Source organism: Phocoena sinus, chromosome 11 (assembly GCF_008692025.1).
Source record: "Phocoena sinus isolate mPhoSin1 chromosome 11, mPhoSin1.pri, whole genome shotgun sequence".
Taxonomy (NCBI): domain Eukaryota; kingdom Metazoa; phylum Chordata; class Mammalia; order Artiodactyla; family Phocoenidae; genus Phocoena; species Phocoena sinus.
In genome coordinates this window covers 31,115,301-31,137,334 of record NC_045773.1, presented here as the reverse complement: position 1 = coordinate 31,137,334, position 22,034 = coordinate 31,115,301, and the positions used below count along the sequence as shown (strand labels likewise).

General features: G+C 42.9%; 1 protein-coding gene across 9 annotated transcripts in view; it reads left to right on the top strand.

The window, feature by feature from the left end:
• Positions 1–22,034, top strand: part of PXK (PX domain containing serine/threonine kinase like) — a 76,661-nt gene that overhangs the window by 13,163 nt on the left and 41,464 nt on the right. For 7 of the 9 annotated variants that reach the window (XM_032647479.1, XM_032647478.1, XM_032647476.1 and 4 more), the window contains exons 2-3: positions 12,493–12,543; positions 14,365–14,412. In XM_032647479.1, coding sequence (XP_032503370.1) covers positions 12,493–12,543; positions 14,365–14,412 — 99 coding nt within the window. Of the gene's footprint in view, positions 1–5,450; positions 5,548–6,472; positions 6,612–12,492; positions 12,544–14,364; positions 14,413–22,034 lie in introns of those variants that run through there. The other 2 variants (XM_032647480.1, XM_032647481.1) reach the window with 2 other exon arrangements.

Here is a 22,034-nt window from a genome sequence, read left to right as displayed (position 1 = left end):
TAACAGTAAAGCACAGGAAAGAGGTTCACTGTTCATTGTGCAGCTGTTGTTAGAGGTTAATAGGAGCGTAGTGTAGAAACAGCACGGCCTAGTCAAAGACCCTGTTCTAGATTGGTGCAACTGCCATTCAGATGGCTGAGTACTCTGTAAATCTGTGTCCACTTTAGGCATGTTCATATAAAAATGCTTCTTTCTGCTTCTTCAGAACCTGCCTAGTGTTCATAGTGGGGCTTGTTTAAAATAGTTTTCTTACTTGTACACAGTCTCTGTGCAGTGCCCAGGTAACATCCAGCCCAGATGTACATAGACAACAGTCTGTGTACATGTAGTAGGAGGTTAGGTTGCAAAGTGCAGCGCACTGAAGTCAGGAGACTGGGCCGGGAGGCGCTGTGTGAGCCCCATGTTAACTCAGATCACCCAGGCCCGGGTTCTCCTTACTTTGCCTCCACTCTCTCCCAGCCTCTTCCTGACTTGATGGACTGGTTCTGCCTGTTCAGCCAACCTCAGTTCCTCAGAATGAGAGGGTAGATGGTGAGAAAGCTTCTGCCCAAGGCCATAGAACCGAGGAACTGCTCTGCCCCTGGGTCAGTCAGGCTTGGGGTGGAGTCTGTTCTCAGCACTTACTAGCTAAGTGTCCTTGTTCAGGGCATCTATCCTCTCTGAGCCTTGGGATTCTTATAAAAGAGGAATAGTGATATCTACCTCCACACATTGCTGGAAGATGGAATAAGCTGAGGAACAGAAGGCGTAGGGTAAGTGCTCCATAAACAGCAATTATTACCTTCAGCTCTGAAGAGATAGATGGCAGCATGGTGTGAATAGTCACGTATGTGGCTAGTTATGAACTGGAACTCGTGTCTCAGGAAAGAGCACAGTGACATTTTTAGGCCAGGTAGAATAGATTTATGTGTAGTCAGCTCTCCATTATCCTTAGAGATGGTGGCCAGTTCTACTATAAATTATTGAAACCAGTAGGGACTCCCCTAGCTTGACTTCAACTTATAGTTTCAAGCTTTTTTCCCACCAAATGTTTTAGCATCCCTGATACAAGTAGAAGAGTTCACTTATTTGACTTTCATCTTCTGTTTTTCCAGTCTTCCCAGCACAGTAAAAGTGCTGATGAGTTGTAAAATGACCAAAAGGTCCCTTGCCAAAGGAAAAAAGATGCTAGCTTGCATTTATCATTAACATCCTGTGCTCTTATCTAAGCTCAGATAATTTCAATCCTTATCACTCAGGATTCCTTATTTTATTTATTAAATTTTTATTTATTTATTTATTTTTGGCTGTGTTGGGTCTTTGTTGCTGTGTGCGGGCTTTCTCTAGTGGCGGTGAGCGGGGCTACTCTTCATTGCGGTGCGTGGGCTTCTCGTTGCGGTGGCTTCTCTTGTTGTGGAGCACGGGCTCTAGACGCGCAGGCCTCAGTAGTTGTGGCACGCAGGCTCAGTAGTTGTGGCACACGGGCTTAGTTGCTCTGCGGCATGTGGGATCTTCCCAGACCAGGGCTCGAACCCGTGTCCCCTGTATTGGCAGGCGTATTGTTAATCACTGCGCCACTTGGGAAGTCTGGGGATTCCTTATTTTAAAGTAGCATGTTTTAAACTACACGTGTGACAAACCAAGGAACTTCTTAAAAAATTGTTTTTCCTGATTGCAAATGTAATATATGCTCATTGAGGATAAAGTGAAAAATAGAAAACAATAGCTAAGAGAATTTAAATCACATATAATTTCACCTCTAGAGACAACAACTGTTAACATTTGGTGTAGTTCCCTCTTCCTATCAATGTTATCACAGAATTTTTAATCCTTTTTTAATAGTTAACATTATAATATATACCTTTTCCCAAGTATTGAAAAATCATTTTAATACATCCTTTATTTTTTAAGATTTTTTTTTTTGATGTGGACCATTTTTTTTTTTAAGATTTATTTATTTATTTGGCTGCTCCGGGTCTTAGTTGTGGCAGGCTGCCTCCTTAGTTGTGGCATGCAAACCCCCAGCCCCAGCATGCATGTGGGATCCAGCTGCCTGACCAGGGATCGAACCTGGGCCCCATGCATTGGGAGCGTGGAGTCTCATCCACTGCGCCACCAAGGAAGTCCCTTTAAAGTCTTTATTGAATTTGTTACAATATTGCTTTTGTTTTGGTTTTTTGGTCGCGGGAATCGCGAGGCATGTGGGATCTTAGCTCCCCAGTCAGGATTTGAACCCTCATCCCCTGCACTGGAAGGTGAAGTCTTAACCATTGGACCTCCAGGGAGGTCCCAATACATCCTTTTAAAGGCTTGTGTATTCTTCCACTATGTAGATAAACCATAAACAGCTTGTCCAATCCTCTCATTGCTGATATCCAAGTTATCTTAGCCGGAGAGGCTTTTTAATTAGCCCCCTTTAAAACTGGGCGTAGAAGCTGGGATGATAGAGGCTGGAAGGATGGTACTCCTTGTTAGCAATCAGAGACTGATGACATTGTTTCCCATGTTCAGAGAAAACGGCTGCTGCTTCTTTCTCCTCGGTGCTCTTGGTGCTGCTGCTGTCTCGTGTGCGCTGATTCACCTGCAGACACCTTGCCTTCACTATTTTCTTGGCAGAAAAGAAAACTAAGTTACAAAGCTAGCCTTTGTGCTGGAAGTTTTGAGTACACGACCCTGCCTAATGCTCGCCACAACCCTGTTGGAATGGTATGGTTTTGCAGATGAGTAAACTGAGGCTCAGAGGAATTAGGTCACAAAACTAGTAAGTGGCAAAGAGCCGTTGCCCTTTCCCTGGGGCCTTGTGGTTGTGACGCGGGGAAGGGGCACACATCGTAGCCGATCTCCACATAGTGGCCAGCTCCTGCTGCGGGCTCCAAAAGGACTCCGGGTGGCCTGTCCCCGGGCAGCGGCAAACGGGGGTAGATAGAGAATTAGCCCAAGGAAGAGGAGCACCTCAGTCCCGGCAGGTACTTAGGTTGGAACCAGCTCAGGGCATGAGGGCGAGGAGTTGGCCGCCTTAGATACCAGAACCCACATAAAAATCCTGATTGCCAGCCAGATGAGAGTTTGTGTATTTGTCTTTTCTAGCCAGTTAAATATGTCGGGTGTGGTTCTCTGAGATTATGTTCACTGCCTCTGTTTCTGCCCTTTCAGGGCGTCGGCCCAAGACATGTGAGGATTATTGAACAAGCGAAGGTTGTATTTCATTTTTAATTACTACCAAATTGAGCCTCAGATTTTCCAGGGTTTATTTTCTTTGCTTTGACGTAAGATGGAATTCATGGGTTCCCATCTTAGCAAATTATGTAATTGCTTTGGCATCATTTAGGGGTCTCTGTACTATAGAATGCTACAGAAACTGCTGTTTAAAATGCTGCGTGCATTCCATAGTCTCAGGTCAAAGGATTTTGGAGTGCCGCTTTGCAGTATTTCTTCTGGCTGGAACATTGGCTGTCTTTGAAGTCAGCGAGGAGGCCAGCTCCCCTGGCAGGGCAGGAGACTGTCCCACAGAGGAGAGCGTGGACTTCAAAAGGCCTGGAGAAGGAGGCATGCGCAATACAGCCGCTGAATCTCACTGCGGGGATCAGAGCATGTTTGTGATGTGTTCCTTGCCCCTTCTGTGAACGCAGAGTGGAAACTAGAGAATTTGTTTTGCATAAAGTTACAGCACAGGGTTCTATGATTCAGTCAGTTTTGGTTGAAAAGGAGATACACTTGGCTTCACTCAAAACTTAACCGGAGGGCTTCCCTGGTGGCGCAGTGGTTGAGAATGTGCCTGCCGATGCAGGGGACACGGGTTCGAGCCCTGGTGTGGGAGGATCCCACATGCCGCGGAGCAACTAGGCCCGTGAGCCACAACTACTGAGCCTGCGCGTCTGGAGCCTGCACTCCGCAACAAGAGAGGCTGCGCACCGCGATGAAGAGTGGCCCCTGCTTGCCGCAACTGGAGAAAGCCCTCGCACAGAAATGAAGACCCAACACAGCCAAAAATAAAAATAAATAAATAAATAAAAAACTTAACCTGAGTTGCCAAAACTCAGGTTAAGATAGTGGTGATTCTTCAGATGCCTTTTAAAACCCTTAACACTTTCATTTGTTTGGGGGCAGGTTTTGTACATTATTGACTTGCACAGCAATTAAAGCAAAGGCACGTTCCATCCCTGAAAATCTGCAGATGAAACAACGATAAGTAATGAATATTCAGCAGAGCAAGGAGTAATCATTAATTCTAAGTGGAACATTAAGGATTGTAAGCAGCCAGGCAGGTGGCCAGTGGGCTGAGCAGAAGTCCTGCAACCATGAGAATTTCCTCAGAAAACTTGCTGTCCAGCAGGGTGGTGCCACCCACTGGCCCAGAGGCCGCAGCTCTTGTGCCGTGTGATACCATAGGTTTGAATATTGATTTTATAAAATCTGAGGGCGTGGGAGACCCGTGGGGATATTCCGGAGAGTGCTGTTAGACTTTACCTGCATATAGGTGCACATGAAGATAGTAACATGCTGCCTCCTTCCCGAAGGTGCAGGCAGTCAGTTAACAAATACCCATCACCAACCATTCGCTGCACTTCAGCCCGTTGGCTTGACCTTGTGCTGGGTGCTATTTGGAATATGAAGAAACGTGTGTTCTAGCCCTTAAAGAACTTAGTTCAGTTGGAGAGGAAACCTGGCCCCCACCCCACCCCTCAAACATAGGCAGACACGGGACAAAGATAGCCGTAACATGGTTAAAAAGCTGACCTTCCCAGGTTTTGATTAGGTAGCAAAGCAAAGGGAGAGGAGTGAGTGAGGGGTGTTGAGGATACGCAGGGTCTGACTGGGTAGAGGAGGGATTAAGCAGAAAGAAAGGGTTAGGACAGTTCAGGCAGGCGATGGAAGAGCATGGAAGCTAGGCTAAGGAGTTTGGGTTTTATCCCGTGGCCAGTGGGAGCCCTAGAAGGTTCCTGCGTGGGGAAGTAGCATAACGTTGGGTGTCTAGCAAGGTCACTTGTGCTCAGCCTTCTCTGCGGGCCTCCCTGTGAAGGGGAAGTGCCGGGAGGACGCGGGTCTGGCAGTGAACTGGGAGTGGTGTGGTTCGTGGCGCTGGAGACGCACAGATCTGGCCTCCTATCGCAGAGCCACTGCTCTCCAGTCAAGGCATTTATGCTTTCAGAGACTCAGTGCCCCTCCCTGCTGCAAATGAGAGTTATTGTTCTTCCTTGTTCACCTGAAGGTGACGTTGGCGGATCTTGTGAGTGGGGCCACCGCCGTAGGACCATTCGGGGAACCCTAGAGGGCTCAGGTTAGGTACCTCCTACACCGAAGAAGAAAGGAGAGTGCCTGCCGAAGAGGCCAGGAGGGCTGAGGGTAGGCGGAGAGGATGCTGGGAGTTGTGGTGGGTGCTTGGTTCACTGGTTCCCTTCCTCTCAGGACAGGGTGTTTCTTTTTGTAGTGTGAAGCTGCTTCCTGTTGAAGAGGTTTTAGAACCGTGATTCTTGCCTCTGGCAGCACATTAGAATCACCTGGGGAACTTTTAAGACCTACTAATGCCTGTGCCTCGGCCCAGACAAGTTAAATCAGAATCTCTGGCAGGTAGGGTCAAAGCATGGTTGTTGGTTTTTGTGTGTGTGTGTGTTTTTTTTTTTAAGTTCTCTGGGTAATTCTAGAAAGTAGGAGGGTTGAAACCCTCTGCTTTAGAGGTAGAGATGTGGGAACGCTGACAGGTAAAAATACCTCCAGACAGCTGCCCGGTCTCTCTGTACTCTGAGTCTCAGTAAATCCGATAGCTGTGCCAAAAGGGAAGAGAGAAGAATGCCGTGGGTTAGGTGGGTTTGGAGGTTGGCTTAAGTTTTGGCTTTAGCTTCTTTTACACATTTCTTTCCAAGTGGTCTGTGTTTGTACCCTCACTAAAGTAATTTGGGGCCAGAACGATTCAAAGTAAGTTTTCCTCCCTAGTTTTTCTAAAATCTCATCACACTGAGGCATCTTTGAATGCCTGCCAGCTACAGTGCAGTGAAATCTTAAGTATCTCTTCGGAAACTCGGGAGATACAAAATGTCAGTGAGGATGCTTACTGGGGAAATGGCCTGCACTGGAAGCATTAATCAACAGTTGTGGGAATGACAGTCCCTACCCCTGCACCCTCAGGATGAGTTCACCCGAGTTCCCCGGACTTGTGAGGACCCCCATCTTTCAGGGCTGCAGAAAGAGCCAGGCTCAGGGCGTCCCCAGGTCCCTGGGGGTTGCCAGCCATGTCTGGCAGGTTGGAGGGTCCTAGGAATCAGTGACTGGGGTTCCGGTTCCCAGTCAGCTGCTTCCTAGCTGTGCAACCCTGGACAGCTCACTTAATTTTGCTGAGATCTACCCTCCAGGCAGCTGTGAGGATTGGATGAGAAGTGTTAATGGGCCTAGGAAAGTTCCTGGCACAAGATCAGTGCTTATTTTACACTAATTCTCTCTTCTCTTCCTTTACTTAAGTCAGAAATCACGTGGTCCCAGTGCCTGTCCACTTTGAACAACTTCGGTCCCAACCACCCTGACTTGCCGAAATGCCCACCCTGCTCCGCCAAGATAAGGGTGTGGTGTCGTGAAGAGGAGCGGGAAGAAGGCCCTTTGGGCGCGTGGCAGCAGATGGCAGGGATGGGCAGCCGGCATAGGTCTGTGTGATGCAGAGCCGCCCTACAGGGCTCTTAGCTCTCCCTTCTGTGCCTGGTGGTTGATTGTCTCTTACATAGACTGCAGGTTCTGTTCCACACAAGAGAGGGTGGCAAAGATGGGAATGATTCATCGGAGGATTCTGGGCTGGTGACTCCGACTCTGGAGGTGGAAGCCTGACTTCAAATGTCGCGTTTCTACTGGTCCCCAGGGCACTCCTCTCTCTGCTTTAATCAGTGCTTCAGCCTGGTTGCAAGCAGTAGAACAGCTGTACTATGTTTAGTTGACAAATTGGAGATTTGAGGTGAAAGTATTTCCTTTTGGTCAGGCTGGGTGGTGGTACCAAGCAAACGAAAAAAAATAAAATGTTTTGTAGTTAGGGATGAACTTGCTCCGTTCAAGTGGAATGAAAGTATTTCTGAGCAAAATCACCGTACCTATTTCCCATTGTCTTTCTGTATCTGCAACCACACGGCAGATGGGACCTGAGGGCAACACTGGAGCCTTAACGTGTCTTAGTGTGTCTTTACAGAAGAAAGACAATGGGGTTTTTGAGGCCACCAGTAATTAAGCGAGCCCTCTAGGTGGGAGTGCACATATTCTCAACGGTGTGGTGTGTGGAGTACCAGTAAGCTGCAGCCGGGGGCAGATGATGACAGAAGTAACCCCTCCACCACCCTGCATCCCCAGCCTCCATAGACTGGAATGACCTGTTTTACTCGATGCACCTGGAACTGGGTTTCTCAACCTCAGCACTGTTGACGTTTGGGGCCAGGTGGTCCTTCCTTGTAAGGCTGTCCTGTGCATCGTAGGTGTTTATCAGCATCTCTGACCTCTAGCTGTCAGATGCCCATAGCACTCCCTCATCCTGTGACAACCAAAGATGTCTCCAGACATTGCCAGGTCTCCTCTGGGGCAGAACCACCCTCTTTGTAGAAACACTGATATAAACATAAAGAGTGTCTCGGCAGAAACATTAATTAGGATGTCAGTTTGGGATATCGTAGTCTGACATCAGAACCCAGGCACCGTCTTGTAGTTAACTGCTTCCCTCTTGCCAAATGCTTTTCCCCAACATTATTGTGTGCCATATTATAGCCAAGTTAAAAAAAAAAAACCCAGCTCCGTAAACTGTGCATATACAGAGGGAAGGAATGGAGTCAGACTGTACCTTTCCTGTTTAGAACTATACCCCCAGCATGAACAAAACACAGGGATTGGAACATGATAGGTGCTTAATTGATGTTTACAATTGGCTGCAACATCTTTGTAAAACACAGGTCTAAGCTTTAAACCCAAAGTATATAAAGCAGGACAGCAGTGTTAGTACCTACCAAGTGCTCAACATTGAGCTGAAATTTTTAAAATTAATATTATTCCTCTTATAAATCATAGTGAAGCAATGGATGCTTGAAATGATTTTTGAGAAGTAACAGTTCCTCCCTGACTTAGACATCAGCTTGTCTATGTGTAGTTGTTTGGAAGTACTCAATTATATGTGCTGATTTTAGCTCTATTATAAGCCCAGACAATTTGCCAGTAAGACAACCCTGAGAAAAAAAGAAAATTTTAAAGCTAATAGACTGATCCCCAAATACAAGAATATCAGATATTTCTAGTGTTTTATCTCTGTGTATTCAGAAATAATTGCACTGGCATATTGCTTAAGAGATTTGCCGTAGTACACAAGTTAATTTTGAAATATTTATTTTATAACCCCACATGTAACCAGCTAAGCAGGGTGCCAGGTACGTAGTTGATTCACTCGTAAATTGAGTGGATATTGTTGAATGTACCGTTCTTAACATAGTCCAGAGCAGGAGAAATTCCTGCGTATGTGGACTTTATCAACCTTTGCAAACTAAACAGAATGGAGGGCGCTTCCCTGATGGTGCAGTGGTTAAGAATCTGCCCGCCAATGCAAGGGAAACGGGTTCGAGCCCTGGCCTGGGAAGATCCCTCATGCGGCGGAGCAACTAAGCCCGTGCGCCACAGCTACTGAGCCTGCGCTCTAGAGACCACGAGCCGCAATTACTGAGCCCACGTGCCACAACTACTGAAGCCCATGTGCCTAGAGCCAGAGCGCAGCAATGAAGACCCAACACAGCCAAAAATAAAAATAAGTAAATAGGGGGCTTCCCTGGTGGCACAGTGGTTAAGAGTCCACCTGCCGATGCAGGGGTCGCGGGTTCATGCCCCGGTCCGGGAAGATCCCACATGCCGCGGAGCGGCTAGGCCCATGAGCCATGGCCGCTGAGCCTGCGCGTCCGGAGCCTGCGCTCCGCAACGGGAGAGGCCACAACAGTGAGAGGCCCGTGTACCGCAAAAAAAAAAAAAAAAAAAAAAAAAAAAAATAAGTAAATAAATTTATTAAGAATAAATAAATAATAAACAAAATGGAAATGAATGGTAGTGAAAATAAGATCTATTTTAAAATTGAGATACCAAGTTAACAATGCTTATTTGGCTTTATTTTCTAAATAACCTATTTAAATCAGAATTAATTCAGTAGAAAGGATTTGTTGAGTACTGTGTTGATAAGCACTTGTTGAGTAGTGACTATGAGTAATACCTGAATCATACCATCCAAAGATGTTAAAAGAATTCTGAGCATTTGAGGAAAAAAGTTAATGTTTTTTATATGATTTCATCTGTACCTTCATCATAACTCCCTGTGTGTATAAGCAGAATGCTGGACTAGGTCTCTGTTTCCTTCTTATTTGATTAGTAAGAATTACCTGGGGAGGCTATTAAAACTTCTAATTCCCAGTTTCTATCCTAGGGATTCTCATTCAGCAAGTCTGGTGCAAGGCCTGTGAATGTGTATTTTTAACACCCTCTCTTGTCTTCCCTCCCCAGGAGCAGGAAGATTTCAATGCTCAGGCAGCTTTGGGGGTCACTAGATTTAGTTTCTTTGGAAAATGCCATCACTGCTTATCTATTCTACCTTTTTACTTGTTTTCTTAACCATGGCCTTTTCTAGTTGACTATGCATATAAAATGCAAACTTTGAGTGGTAAAAATCATGGATCTTAGTCTTCTGACTCTACCATAGTAGTTTTGAATGCCTAAGGTTAAAATTTTTTATTTGAGATAATTGTAGATTCTCATACAGTTATAAAAAGCATTGCAGGGCTTCCCTGGTGGCGCAGTGGTTGAGAGTCTGCCTGCCCATTCAGGGGACATGGGTTCGTGCCTCGGTCCGGGAAGATCCCACATGCCGCAGAGCGGCTGGGCCTGTGAGCCATGGCCGCTGAGCCTGTGCTCTGCAACGGGAGAGGCCACAACAGTGAGAGTCCCGCGTACCGCCAAAAAAAAAAAAAAGCATTGCAGAGAGATCCCATATATTCATCATCCAGTTTTTTCATTGGTAGTATCTTGCAAAACTTGGTACAATATCACGACCAAGACATTAACATTGGTGTAATCAAGATACATAATCAAGAACATTTCCATTGGTTCAGACATCCCTCATGTCTTAGTCCATTCAGGCTGCTATAACAAAATGCCATAAACCGAGTGGCCTATACACAACAGATATTTATTTCTCATAGTTCTAGAGGCCGGAAGTCCAAGACTAAGGTGCCAGCATGGTTGCCTTCTGGTGATGGTCCTCCTCCGGGTTCATAGCTAGTAGCACCGTTTCAGACTATCCTCACATGGTGGAAGAGGCAAGGGCGCCTCTGAAGTCTCTTTTATAAGGCACCAATCCCATTCATGAGGGCTTCACTGTCATGACCTAAGTACCTCCCAAAGGTCCCACCCCCTAATACCATCATCTTTGGGGGTTAGTATTTAACACATGAATTTTGGGGGGACAGAGACCTTCAAACCATAGCACTTCATTTGCCCTTCTATAGCCACACTAGTTTCCCTTCCACACACACCCTCCTACCCCAGTCTTAACTCTTGGCAACCACTAGGCTGTTCTCCATATCTATAATTTTGTCATTTCATGAATGTTGTAGAAATGGAGACATGTAGTTTACAATCTTTTGGTATTGGCTTTTTCACTCAGCATAATTCTCTGGAGATTCATCCAATTTGTTGCATGTATCAATAGTTTATTCCTTTCTGTTGCTGAGTCGTATTCCCTGGTGTGGATGTAGCAAAGTTTAACCATTTGCCTGCTTAAGGACATCTGGCTTGTTTCTACTTTGGGGCTGTTACTAATAAAGCTGCTGTGAACTTTCATGTGTGAGGTATTGTATGGACATAAGGTTTTGTTTCTCTGGAATAAATGTCCAGGAGTGCAGTTGCTGGGTCATATGATAGTTGCATGTTTTAGTTTTTTAAGAAACTGCCAAACTGTGTTCCAGAGTGTCTGTACCGTTTAAAGTTCCCACCATTAATTTATGAGTGATCCAGTTTCTCTGTTATCCTAGCCAGCATTTGGTGTTATCATTATTTTTTGTTTCAGCCATTCTCATAGGGATATAGTGATATCTCACTGTGGTCTTAATTTACATTTGCTTGATGACTAGTAATGTTGAATATCTTTTCCTGTGCTTATATGCGATTTGTATATCCTCTTGAATAGCAGAATATTATTGGATGGAGTGCTATTGTTGGATAGTGTTCTATAAATGCTGATCAATCTGTTGGTTGATGGTAATGAAATAAAATTCATATTTTATGGCAAGACAAGAAAAATTCGAACATAAAATTTTTCTCAGGAAAAGGCTTCCATTTAGGCTTCCTCCCTCCCCTTTAGTATGTATTGTGTGGCTGCACTAACTAGACCTCCTTAGGAGACAACATTCCTTCTTAATCTCGTAAAGGGTCACCATGACCCACGACTTGCTTTGTACGTGCAGATCTGGATTGTGTAAACTGTTGATATGTCATTTGATGTATAACCTGTTTGTCTTAAAAACTTATATAACTGTGCTTTGACCTCTAACAGGTGGAACAGTCCTCAGAGCTTTCTGAAAGACTGTCTCCTGGGTTATAGTCTCCAGGTTGGCTCGAATAAAAGTTTTCATTTCTTTCTTAGATTAATTGGTTATTAATTATTAATTAACATTCAGTAACATTATGAATCTTACTGATTAATTTTTCATCAATAATGGTATTGCTGAATTTGTCTGTACCCTTACTGGTTTTCTCTTCAGTTGTTCTATCAATTGCTGAGAGAGGGGTGTTGACGTCTCCAACTGTAATCATGGATTCATTTATTTCTTCTTCCAGTTCTATCAATTTTTGCTTCACATATTTTGCAGCTCTGGTATTTGGTGCACGCACATTTAAGATTGTTATGTCTTGCTGTGAGATTACCCTTGTATCTTTATGTCCCTCTCTGTTTCTAGTAGTCTTTGCTCTGAAGTCTACTTTATCTGATGCTTTCACTTAATATTTTTGACACTCTGATTTGGGTGTTTTTTTTGTTCTGTTTTGTTTCTTATTAAAAATTTGTTTTTATTAAAATATAGTTGATTTACAATGTTGTATTAATTTCAGGTGTACAGCAGAGTGATTCAGATATGTATTCTTTTTTAGATTCTTTTCCATTATAGGTTATTACAAGATATTGAGTAGAGTTCCCTGTGCTATACAGTAGGTCCTTGTTAGTTATCTGTTTTATATATAGTAATGTGTATATTTTAATCCCAAACTCCTAATTTATCCCTCCCCCCTGGCCCCCACTTTCCCCTTTGGTAACCATAAGTTTATTTTCTATATCTGTGAGTCTATTTCTGTTTTGTAAATAAGTTCATTTTTTTTTTTTTTTTTTTTTTAGATTCCTCATATAAGTGATATCTTATGATATATATTTTTCTCTGTCTGACCTACTTCACTTAGTATGGTAATTTCTAGGTCCATCCATATAGCTGCATGATTTGGGTGTTTTGTAATTGAGGCTCTTTTCCCCTTCTTTTTTAGGAATATATCATTCGGGTACAAAGAGGAATTTCTGTAGAAAATAGCTGGCAGGTAAGCTTTTTTTTTTTTTTTTTGTCAGAAAAATGTTTAAACAAAATTCTGACTTGGGGCATCTAAAAATCTGGAAAAACTATATTAATCATATGTCTTTTAGATATAAACGTTTAGCTCTAACACATGTATTATAAAAGGCTTTTATGTTCCCAGTTGTTCGGTTTAATTCGTGTATGTTACTACAGAGAGTAGGAATTTGTTCTCCAGGTGGACACAGAGTAAGTGGGCTAGGCAAAGTACTTGTTTTGTTCCTAGTAATTCAAACCTCCTCACCTGAAGCCATGGCTTGGGTGAGGCAGGTTAACGTTCAGTCCACCAGGTAGAAGGGTGAGACAGTGCCCTGGACATTGTGCATTTCATGGACTCCCAAGTCCAGTCATGGACAATTTCTAGTGCTACTTCCCACACTGACCATAGGTAAGGATCTGCTTACAGCCCCAGGGCCTGCTTTCCTCACAGGTGGCCTCAGAGAGGCAGAACTTACTATATACATCTAGAGGTGCTTCCCATCCCAGCTGACTTGCAGAGGGTGGCTGAATTCTGTACAGGGACCATTTATTTCCTGCTTTAGTAATTATAATGACCCTCCTGCCTTCCAAACATCTTACCTTGTCCTTCATAGCCCAGGTTGAAACTTACCTCTCACCTCAAGCAGTCTTTGACCTCAGTGACCCATACTTGGTCTTTTCTTTGCCTGAAAATTCAAATTGCTTTTTATTGGACTAATTATAATATTTAACATCAGTTGAGCATTTATTGTTAGGCACATTAATTCACTTAGCCCTTTAAAGCCAGTTCTGTGTGATAGTATTAGCTCCATTTTACATTCAAAAGGTAAGTAACGGGTCCAAGGTCACGCTTATATCCCTGACAGAACAGGGTTGGAATTTGCACATTCTCTGTGGTTAACTGCTGTACTCCCTTTTGCTCCTTTGCACTTATCAGGGATGCCCTCATGTTTAACTTTCTGATGTATATTTGTCAAACAGGCCCAAGGGCAATGTCCTACCAGAAAAATCAACCCTTGATTTAGTTTTCTAGATCCAGTGCTTTAGAGTCCTGGGGGACACTTAACAAAAATCTAGATACTTAACCTCCTTAAATTCCTGAATTCCTAGGTGATCTCCAAGTAATTCTCATGCACACTAATATTTGAGAATCATCAATAAAGATTGAAAAAACTTTTTGAAAGCAAAATAACTTCCTTCCCCAGAGACTGAAGAGCTAGTGGAATTTGGCTATGGCCTAATCAATGGCATCAACATAACTAAGAAAGAATGCATACACAGTGGATGTGGACTGTTGGCCAAGAGGGGAAACGGGCAATCAGAGAGCGGTGTGGCCTCTCTGCCTGCAGATGCGTCCAATCTCTAGACTGGTTGGATCTCAAATGGGGGAAGTTTTATCCAGGGCAAGGATGAAATGGCCTCAAGACTGTCCACATGCTTTAACTTTAATTTCATGTTCACTAAAACTTTTTTTTTTTTTGTAAATCATTAATTCATCTTTCTAGGTGCCTGGTTAATAAAAAAAAAATACTTAAAGGGCTATTCACCCTGGAAACAAATGCATCATCATTCTTTCTTACCTGTTGGCATCTTGCGAGTTTGGCTAGCATTAACCAGTTTCCCATGGCCCAGCCAACTCAGGGGCACTGCTTGGTCTGTTTTCTGGGGCTGCTGAGTTAAGCAAGTTAATCACCAGGTATATAAGCCCTGCTACCCTTAATGCAAGTGCCTTGGCTCTAAAATGCCAATAAATATTAAATGAAAATTGATGGTCTTTGCTGAATCAAAACACCACTTTTATTTCTTACAGATTGTTAGGAGATACAGTGACTTTGATTTGCTGAACAACAGCTTGCAGGTAATTATTTTAAAACACCAATGACACATTTATTGCTTGGGGTATCTTAGGAACTGGTTGGAAACAACAATATTAGGAACAAGAAGTTAGCAAATTTCCCTAGCAAAGGAGATAAGCTCATACGTTAAACAGATGATGTGTGACTCTAAAAATAAACTTTGGGGAATAAACATCATTTATAATAATCACCTTGCAGCTGGGTACCTTTGTGCCAGACTGCGTCCTTACCACAATCATGGGATGCTGTGTGTTATCTCCTTTTCGCAGGTTAGGAATGACTAAATGGGTTGCTAGAGTTGTTCACTGAGAGCTGGGACTCTCAGACTCTCTTAAACAAGGCTGCATAGTCAGCATTGCAGATCAACAGCACTCAGCAGTAACTAGAGACTCAGCCTTTTTCAGTGTAACTTTTTTTTTTTTTTTACTTTTTAAATTTACTTTTTGGCTGCATTGGGTCTTCGTTGCTGTGCGCGGGGGTTACTCTTCGTTGTGGTGTGCGGGCTTCTCATTGCAGTGGCTACTCTTGTTGCAGAGCACGGGCTCTAGGGCATGCGGGCTCAGTAGTTGTGGTGCACGGACTTGGTTGCCCCACGGCATGTTGGATCTTCCTGGACAAGGGATAGAACCCATGTCCCCTGCATTGGCAGGCAGATTCTTAACCACTGCGCCATCAGGGAAGTCCCTCAGTGTAACTTTTTTCTCTTAAATATGTATTTCTAAATCCCTTTGATTTAAATGTTTGTAACTTGGTGGCCATAATGCAAAGAGGGATGAGCTGGAAACAAAGCTAATGCTGGTAATGATCGAAGGGTCCTAGAGAAGTGTTAGCACCGTAGGTACTGGCAATACCACCCATGTCTTCACCTGGTAGATTGGTCTTCAGGGGCCATGGGTTATTGAAGACCACTGGGCTTGTATCATATCTCAGCTTTGATTGGTAGCATAAACCCTTGAGCCAGAGTGCTTGGCTTACGACCAGCCCAGCTGGGAGGTGAACTGGCCATCATCAGTCATTCTGAGTGACCTCTGATCCTGTCCACAAAGGTCAGGAGGACTGCTGACTGGGAGGCAGCGTAATGCTTCATTTCCTTCAAAAGGCCATTTTTTATTGACCATACTTTGGAAAAATAGCATTTGTAGAGTCCAGACTTTCATATTATTTACAACATTGCTGAAAGCATGAATGCCTTATTTTCCTTCCAGTAGAACTGGCCTGAGGATCTGCAGACCTTCTTGTAATTGACATATGGTCCTGCATTTCACACATGTTGTCTGTCTACATTTTTTTAAAAATAAATTTATTTAATTTTTAAATTTTTGACTGCATTGGGTCTTTGTTGCTGTGCACGGGCTTTCTCTAGTTGTGGCAAGTGGGGGCTTCTCTTTGTTGTGGTGCGTGGGCTCTAGGCGTGTGGGCTTCAGTAGTTGTGGCACATCGGCTCAGTAGTTGTAGCTTGTGGGCTTAGTTGCTCCACAGCATGTGGGAATCTTCCCGGACCAGGGCTCAAACCCATGTCCCCTGCATTGGCAGGTGGATTCTTAACCACTGCGCCACCAGGGAAGTCCCAGAAGGGGGAGTGATTTTGTACAGTGCTGTCCAGCCATGGCTGAGTAAGAATCATGGGAAAAATACTTCTGAAATTGAAATTGCCTAGGCCTAGCCCCCAAGAATGGGGGGTGGGGAGGAGGGTTTTATCTCCTATTTGTTCTTTCTTTGGGGATATAAAGTTGAATCTCCATGACTATTCAATTATAGCCTTTTTAATATAATAGAATTTTATTTTTGCATCAGTGTAATTTTCCTTTTTAAAATGGGCACTTTCACTGTGCATCTTATTTCAAATGCAAATATCCACATGTATTGATGTTGGCTTGTGCTGGGCAGGATATGGCCAGACAGCATTTCAGTGGGAGGTTTTTCTGGATCCAAGTAAACAAACAGAAGAAAGCACATACAGCTTTTTGGCAACAAAATAATTTCAAAACAATCTCCATAAAACAGACCAAAAAGATTCCAAAACCACAGAATAAAACTGTGACCATGAATTTCAGTGTCTGATTACCCTTCTGACAGATAAATGAGTTCCTGCTGAAAAAAGAGAAATATAATACACATATGCAGAGTTGTCTGAGTCCAATAGGAAACATACCTAAGCAAAAAAACCCCAAAAAACAGCAGGATGTAAAATTATACATGCAATATAATAATTACATTGAAATGTTTAGGAAAAAAGCTTGGAAGGAAATATGCCAAAATGTTAACAATGGGGTTCCCCAGGTGGCAGGATTATGGGTTATGTTTATTTCTGGTTCTTTATACTGTTCTGTACTTCCCAAGTTCGGTACAAGTAAACACATGCAAGCTATATAAGTAGAAAAACAGAAAAAAAGCTGTACTTTCCCAACTTTTTATAGTGAGCATATCTTGTGGTAACAGTGAAGAAAAATCACCACCTTATTTTAAAGGCACCATCAAATTGGTGACCATCTAGGGAGATAGCATGCGACACAGAAAAAGAAGAAAGAGCTGCAGTGATGGGAACTGGCAAGGAACCCTCAGACTTGGCATGGGACCCAGCCTCTGCCTCTTACCAGCCCTGAGACCTGGGCTCAGTTACTTCCTCTCTCTGTCCTCACTCTCCCTGTCTGAAGCCAAGGGGCTGAACCAGATGACTTCTCAGGTCTGTTGTAGCACAAATGTTTTGTGATTTGGTTGTACTGCCCATTGTTGACGTAGGAGAGACTACTGAACATTGGGGGGAAATGGGGACAAATTAGGGTCTGTTGAGAGCTTAGAACTCCCTAGAATACTCCCTAGAATGTAGTTGAAGACAATTTACAGATCGTTAAGGTCTGATAACAGAAATGAGAGACTAGTAGATTCAGAGTTAGGTTTTTCCTCCAGACAAAAAGCTAGTTTTCTTGAAACTGATAGAGTTTGTCATGGAATTTAGAAGCTTCTGCTAGGCTAGCATGGGTCAGATTATGGGCTCCAGACCCCAGTCTGGCTGTCATCCCCCCTTTGCTTTGTCACTCTGCAGATGTTATGAATGGAGGAACTTTTATGAATGAAGGAACTTTGGGGACTTCTCTGCTGGGCTTCTTGTTCTCTTTTCCTTAATACGAGGAACTCAAGAAGGGAATACATAGGGTACGTTGAAGAGGGAACAATAAAAAATGGGATGATTGGCTTGAAGCCATCCCTGTGGAGGTGTCTAGGAAATCACTGACTTAGTGGCTTCATCACTTTATGTGCTAGTAGTCTCTCTCCCTCCTTTCTAATTAGTCATGTGAGTTCTGAATTTTATATTCTGTGACTGGTAAGCATTTGAGAAATTCTGGGAGGAAGCTGAAAGAGAAGTTTCTGTTGAATGTTAATCTCCTTTCAAAGGCAAGATTTTATTTTAGTTTTATTTATTTATTTATTTATTAGTGAACTTAAAAAAAAAATTTTATTTGGCTGCACCGGGTCTTAATTGCGGCACATGGGATCTTTGTTGCGGAATGCAGGATCTTTTAGTTGCTACATACGGGATCTTTATTGTGGCATGCGGGATCTTTTTAGTTGTGGCATGTGGGCTCCTAGTTGCGGCACGTGGGATCTAGTTCCCTGACCAGGGATCGAACCCGGGGCCCCTGAATTGGGAGCACGGAGTCTTAACCACTGGACCACCAGGGAAGTCCCTCAAAGGCAAGATTTTAAAGTAACACACACAGCATAGTTTTAATACTTTTAGGAATATTTATTGTGAGATCTTAAACCAGGGCAGGAAAACACCTCCCATCTGTCTAGCAGACTGACATGGCAGGGACACTCTAATCACAGCTGTTGGCAAAGAACTCTGTTTCACCTGTTCATTTGGAAGAGCTGATGGGATGTCTGGGCAGATCAATACATTTTCCTAAAGAGAAATGAAGCATGAAAAACAAGATTGGTTCAAGCTTGGAGGCCACAAAGTTTGAAACAGATAGCTTATCAAATTCATGAATGAAAAATAGCACCCCCCCCCAAAAAAAATAGCCCTGTTGGGGTTTGAATCCAATGTTGTCAGATGTGACTGTCCATTCCGAGTGATGTGTGAGGTTTAGCTGGGTCTGCTCTTGGGCAGGTAGTGCAGGAAAATGGGCTGATATTGGCTGATAGTAATTTAAAAAAAAATCCTTGTTGTGTATATGATCACTTTGATGAGCAAAAGGGATTTTTCTTTCTTTCTTTTTTTTAATTGAAAAAAGTAGTAAGTGAGAAATGTTAACATTTCATAGTATAGAAATAAAAATTAATTCACCAACCCACTCCCAGAGGTAGCTATTCTCAAGCAGGTAGTGTAAGTCCTTTTAGACGTTTTTGGTGCATATATAACTATATGCCCGGGCTTATACACACACACACATACATACACACACAAATGAGATTATATCCTGCAACTTAATAAGGGAGCTTTTAAAAGAAATCAGTTATGTTTTCAGTAATATATTACCTTTGATTCCCCTGTATTACTCAATGCTCCTGAACAAAACTAATAATAAAACGATTGGCTTGGATGTGTGCTAGCTGAGTGATGTGCTTTCTTCATAAGTATGCTTTGTATTTAGCTAATAAAGGAGCTGCTGTTAGGTAAAGCCTAATTGTATGAGTGAGGAAAACAACCTGAAATTGAAGTGTGTCATCTGGCAATGAATTTTGCCATGGTTGAAAATTCACTCTAAGTATGTTCTGACATATTTTCATAAATATGTTGGAGAAATAGGCAATTTAGAATTGTCAACCAACCTCTTCATCTTGCCCAATATCAAGTTCAAGGTCTTCAGCATTGTTTGAAAAATACAACAGAGTGGAACAGGCTAAGTTAGGTTCACTCACATGGGTGATTTACATGACATGCTTGTCTGAATTCAAGATGCCCTTCTCTTTAGACCTTCCCCTTGATCAATACACATGCCACTTGGACAGCTCTAATCTACGTACAAGTGTAGACTAGCAGTGCTCTTTGAAAGCAGTTTTGCTCATTAAATTAAGATACCAATCTGACGCTTTGTTTTTTTAAGTTTAAAAAATAGATTCATAGGGAATTACCTGGCAGTCCAGTGGTCAGGACTCCGTGCTTTCACTGCCAGGGGCCCAGGTTTGATCCCTGGTTGGGGATCTACGATCCTGCATGCCGCTCGGTGTGGCCAAAAAAGAAAAAGGACTTATAAAGTTTTTTTGTTGTTTGTTATTTTTATTTCAAGATACCTTCAGCCACTATAATTTAATATTTAAATATCTGTGATTTCTTTTAGTGGCAAAAGTCAGATATTGCTAATAATACCAGGTTTATGGCCTACATTTATAATTGAGGGATATGCTAAGTTTGTTTTTTATAATTTATTTAATTAATTTATTTTCGGCTGCATCGGGTCTTCGTTCCTATGTGCGGGCTTTCTCTAGTTGTGGTGAGCGGGGGCTACTCTTCGTTGCAGTGCGCGGGCTTCTCATCATGGTGGCTTCTCTTGTGGCAGATCACGGGCTCTAGGCGCCTGGGCTTCAGTAGTTGTGGCTCGCAGGCTCTAGAGCGCAGGCTCAGTAGTTGTGGCGCACGGGCTTAGTTGCTCCACGGCATGTGGGATCTTCCCGGACCAGGGATCGAACCCTTTTCCCCTGCATTGGCAGGTGGATTCTTAACCACTGTGCCACCAGGGAAGCCCAGGACTCAAAGTTTTAAATGATCTGGAAAATAATAGATTGAGCACCCACATTTACTTTTCCTCTCTCCCGAAGCCACTCTAAAACAACAGTAAATTGATCTTAACACACACACACACACAAACACACACACACACACACACACACACACACACCCTCAAGGACAAATAGAATAGGAGAGGAGAAAATTACAACAAAAACATTTGAAACTGAAAATTCAATGGATGAGAGCTAACTAATTAAGCAGATATGGGAAGGCAGAATTCTGAGGTGGCAGTGAGGGTGGCTAACCCCATTGGGTCCCAGTTTATACCACAGAACCTCCAAAAGATTTAGCAATTGACAGCACCAGCTGCTGCCTGCAGCCTGGGCTGAGGTCAAGCTAAAATCAGGAGTTGAAAGTATGTTTAAGCAGTCAGATCACCAAGTCTCCCCATGTGAGCAACTTATGGCTGCTCTTCTCCCTCCAGTAGAAAAACTGAGTTTATTCTCTAGGGAGGGTAGAACAGTCTTTGGACTGGAGAATGCAGGCATAGTTGGAAAATTTACATAACAAACAGGAGACCTGACTACTCCCCACCCCTACCCCCAGCCAAGCCCTCTTCTTCCTTTCAGCTCCCAGAATAGTGGCAGTCAGGCGTAGACCCTCCAGGCAGGAGACTGGAAGATTCTTTTGGGAGGATCTGTCCAGCCTAAGAGGAAAGAGCTAAAGAGAGTGAGGTCACAGGTTCTTAGAAAAATTGTCTTTTATAATCTCAGATTAAAAATTGCATTACATTACATCAGGATGCTATTAAGGAAAGAAAAGTATTTAGAAGTAAAAAAGATAATAGTAGGAATGAAAACTCTTTAGAAGGGCTGAAAGATAGAGGAAATATCCCAGGGAGAAAATGTTTAACATAGGTGGAAAATGGGAGCAAAAAGATAAGAATAGAGAAAAAAAAAAAAAAAAGATAAGAATAGAGGACCAGTCCAGAAAGTCCAACATTGGAAAACAGGAGTTCTAGAAAAAGAAAGCAAAGGGAATGGAGAGGAAGAAATAATGACCCAATACAAGAAAATACCAAAGAATGTAAGGATATTAGTTTCTAGATTGAAAGGGCCGAGTACTCAGCACAGAGAATGAAAATAGAACCATATAAAGGCACATGGAATTCACAAACCGAGGTCAAAGAGAAGATCCTAAAAGCGTCCAGGGAGAGAAAAAAAACCAGAATGAAGAATCTACTGCTTGAACCTTTAACAGCAGCACCAGAAACTAAAAGACAATAATGTAGCTCCTAAAAATTCTGAGGAAGAAATGTATTTCCAACTTAGAATTCCATATCAAGACTCGTTGTCAATCAAGTGTGAGGGTAGAATAAAAACATTTTTTAACATGCAAGGTTTCAAAACACTTATCTCCCTTGCTCCTTTTTTAGGAAGCTGACAGAGGGTATCTCCACCCAAAGTCAGGGAATTATCTAAGAAAAGGGCAGGTATGGATATAGAAATGGGGTTCAGCAGGAGAAAGGGCAAAAACTTCTCCAGCATGATGGTGAAGGGAGGTCCCAGGATGCCAGCTTTGCATCAGGTATAGAGACCACCAGTCCTGCTTGGAGCATGTTGGTGGGTTCTGGAAGGTACTCCTTAAGAAGATAAAATTGATACATCTTTGTATCTGAATGTGTTGAGAAAAGGCTTAGGCGGAGAGTTTGGAGTTGAATAGAAAATTTAAAAAGACTACTAATTGACAGAAAGGAATAATAAGCATGCTCTTTGGCTCAGTTGTGAATATCATTTACCTAATGTAAATATGAATATTGCACTAAATAAAACTATAACATCACTATATTGGAAGGAGTAGTAATAGAACGTGTATGGAATGAGATTAGGATTGTGAAAGAGAACTTAATCCTAATCTTCCATAATTAGAAACTTACAGATAATGCCTAAATGT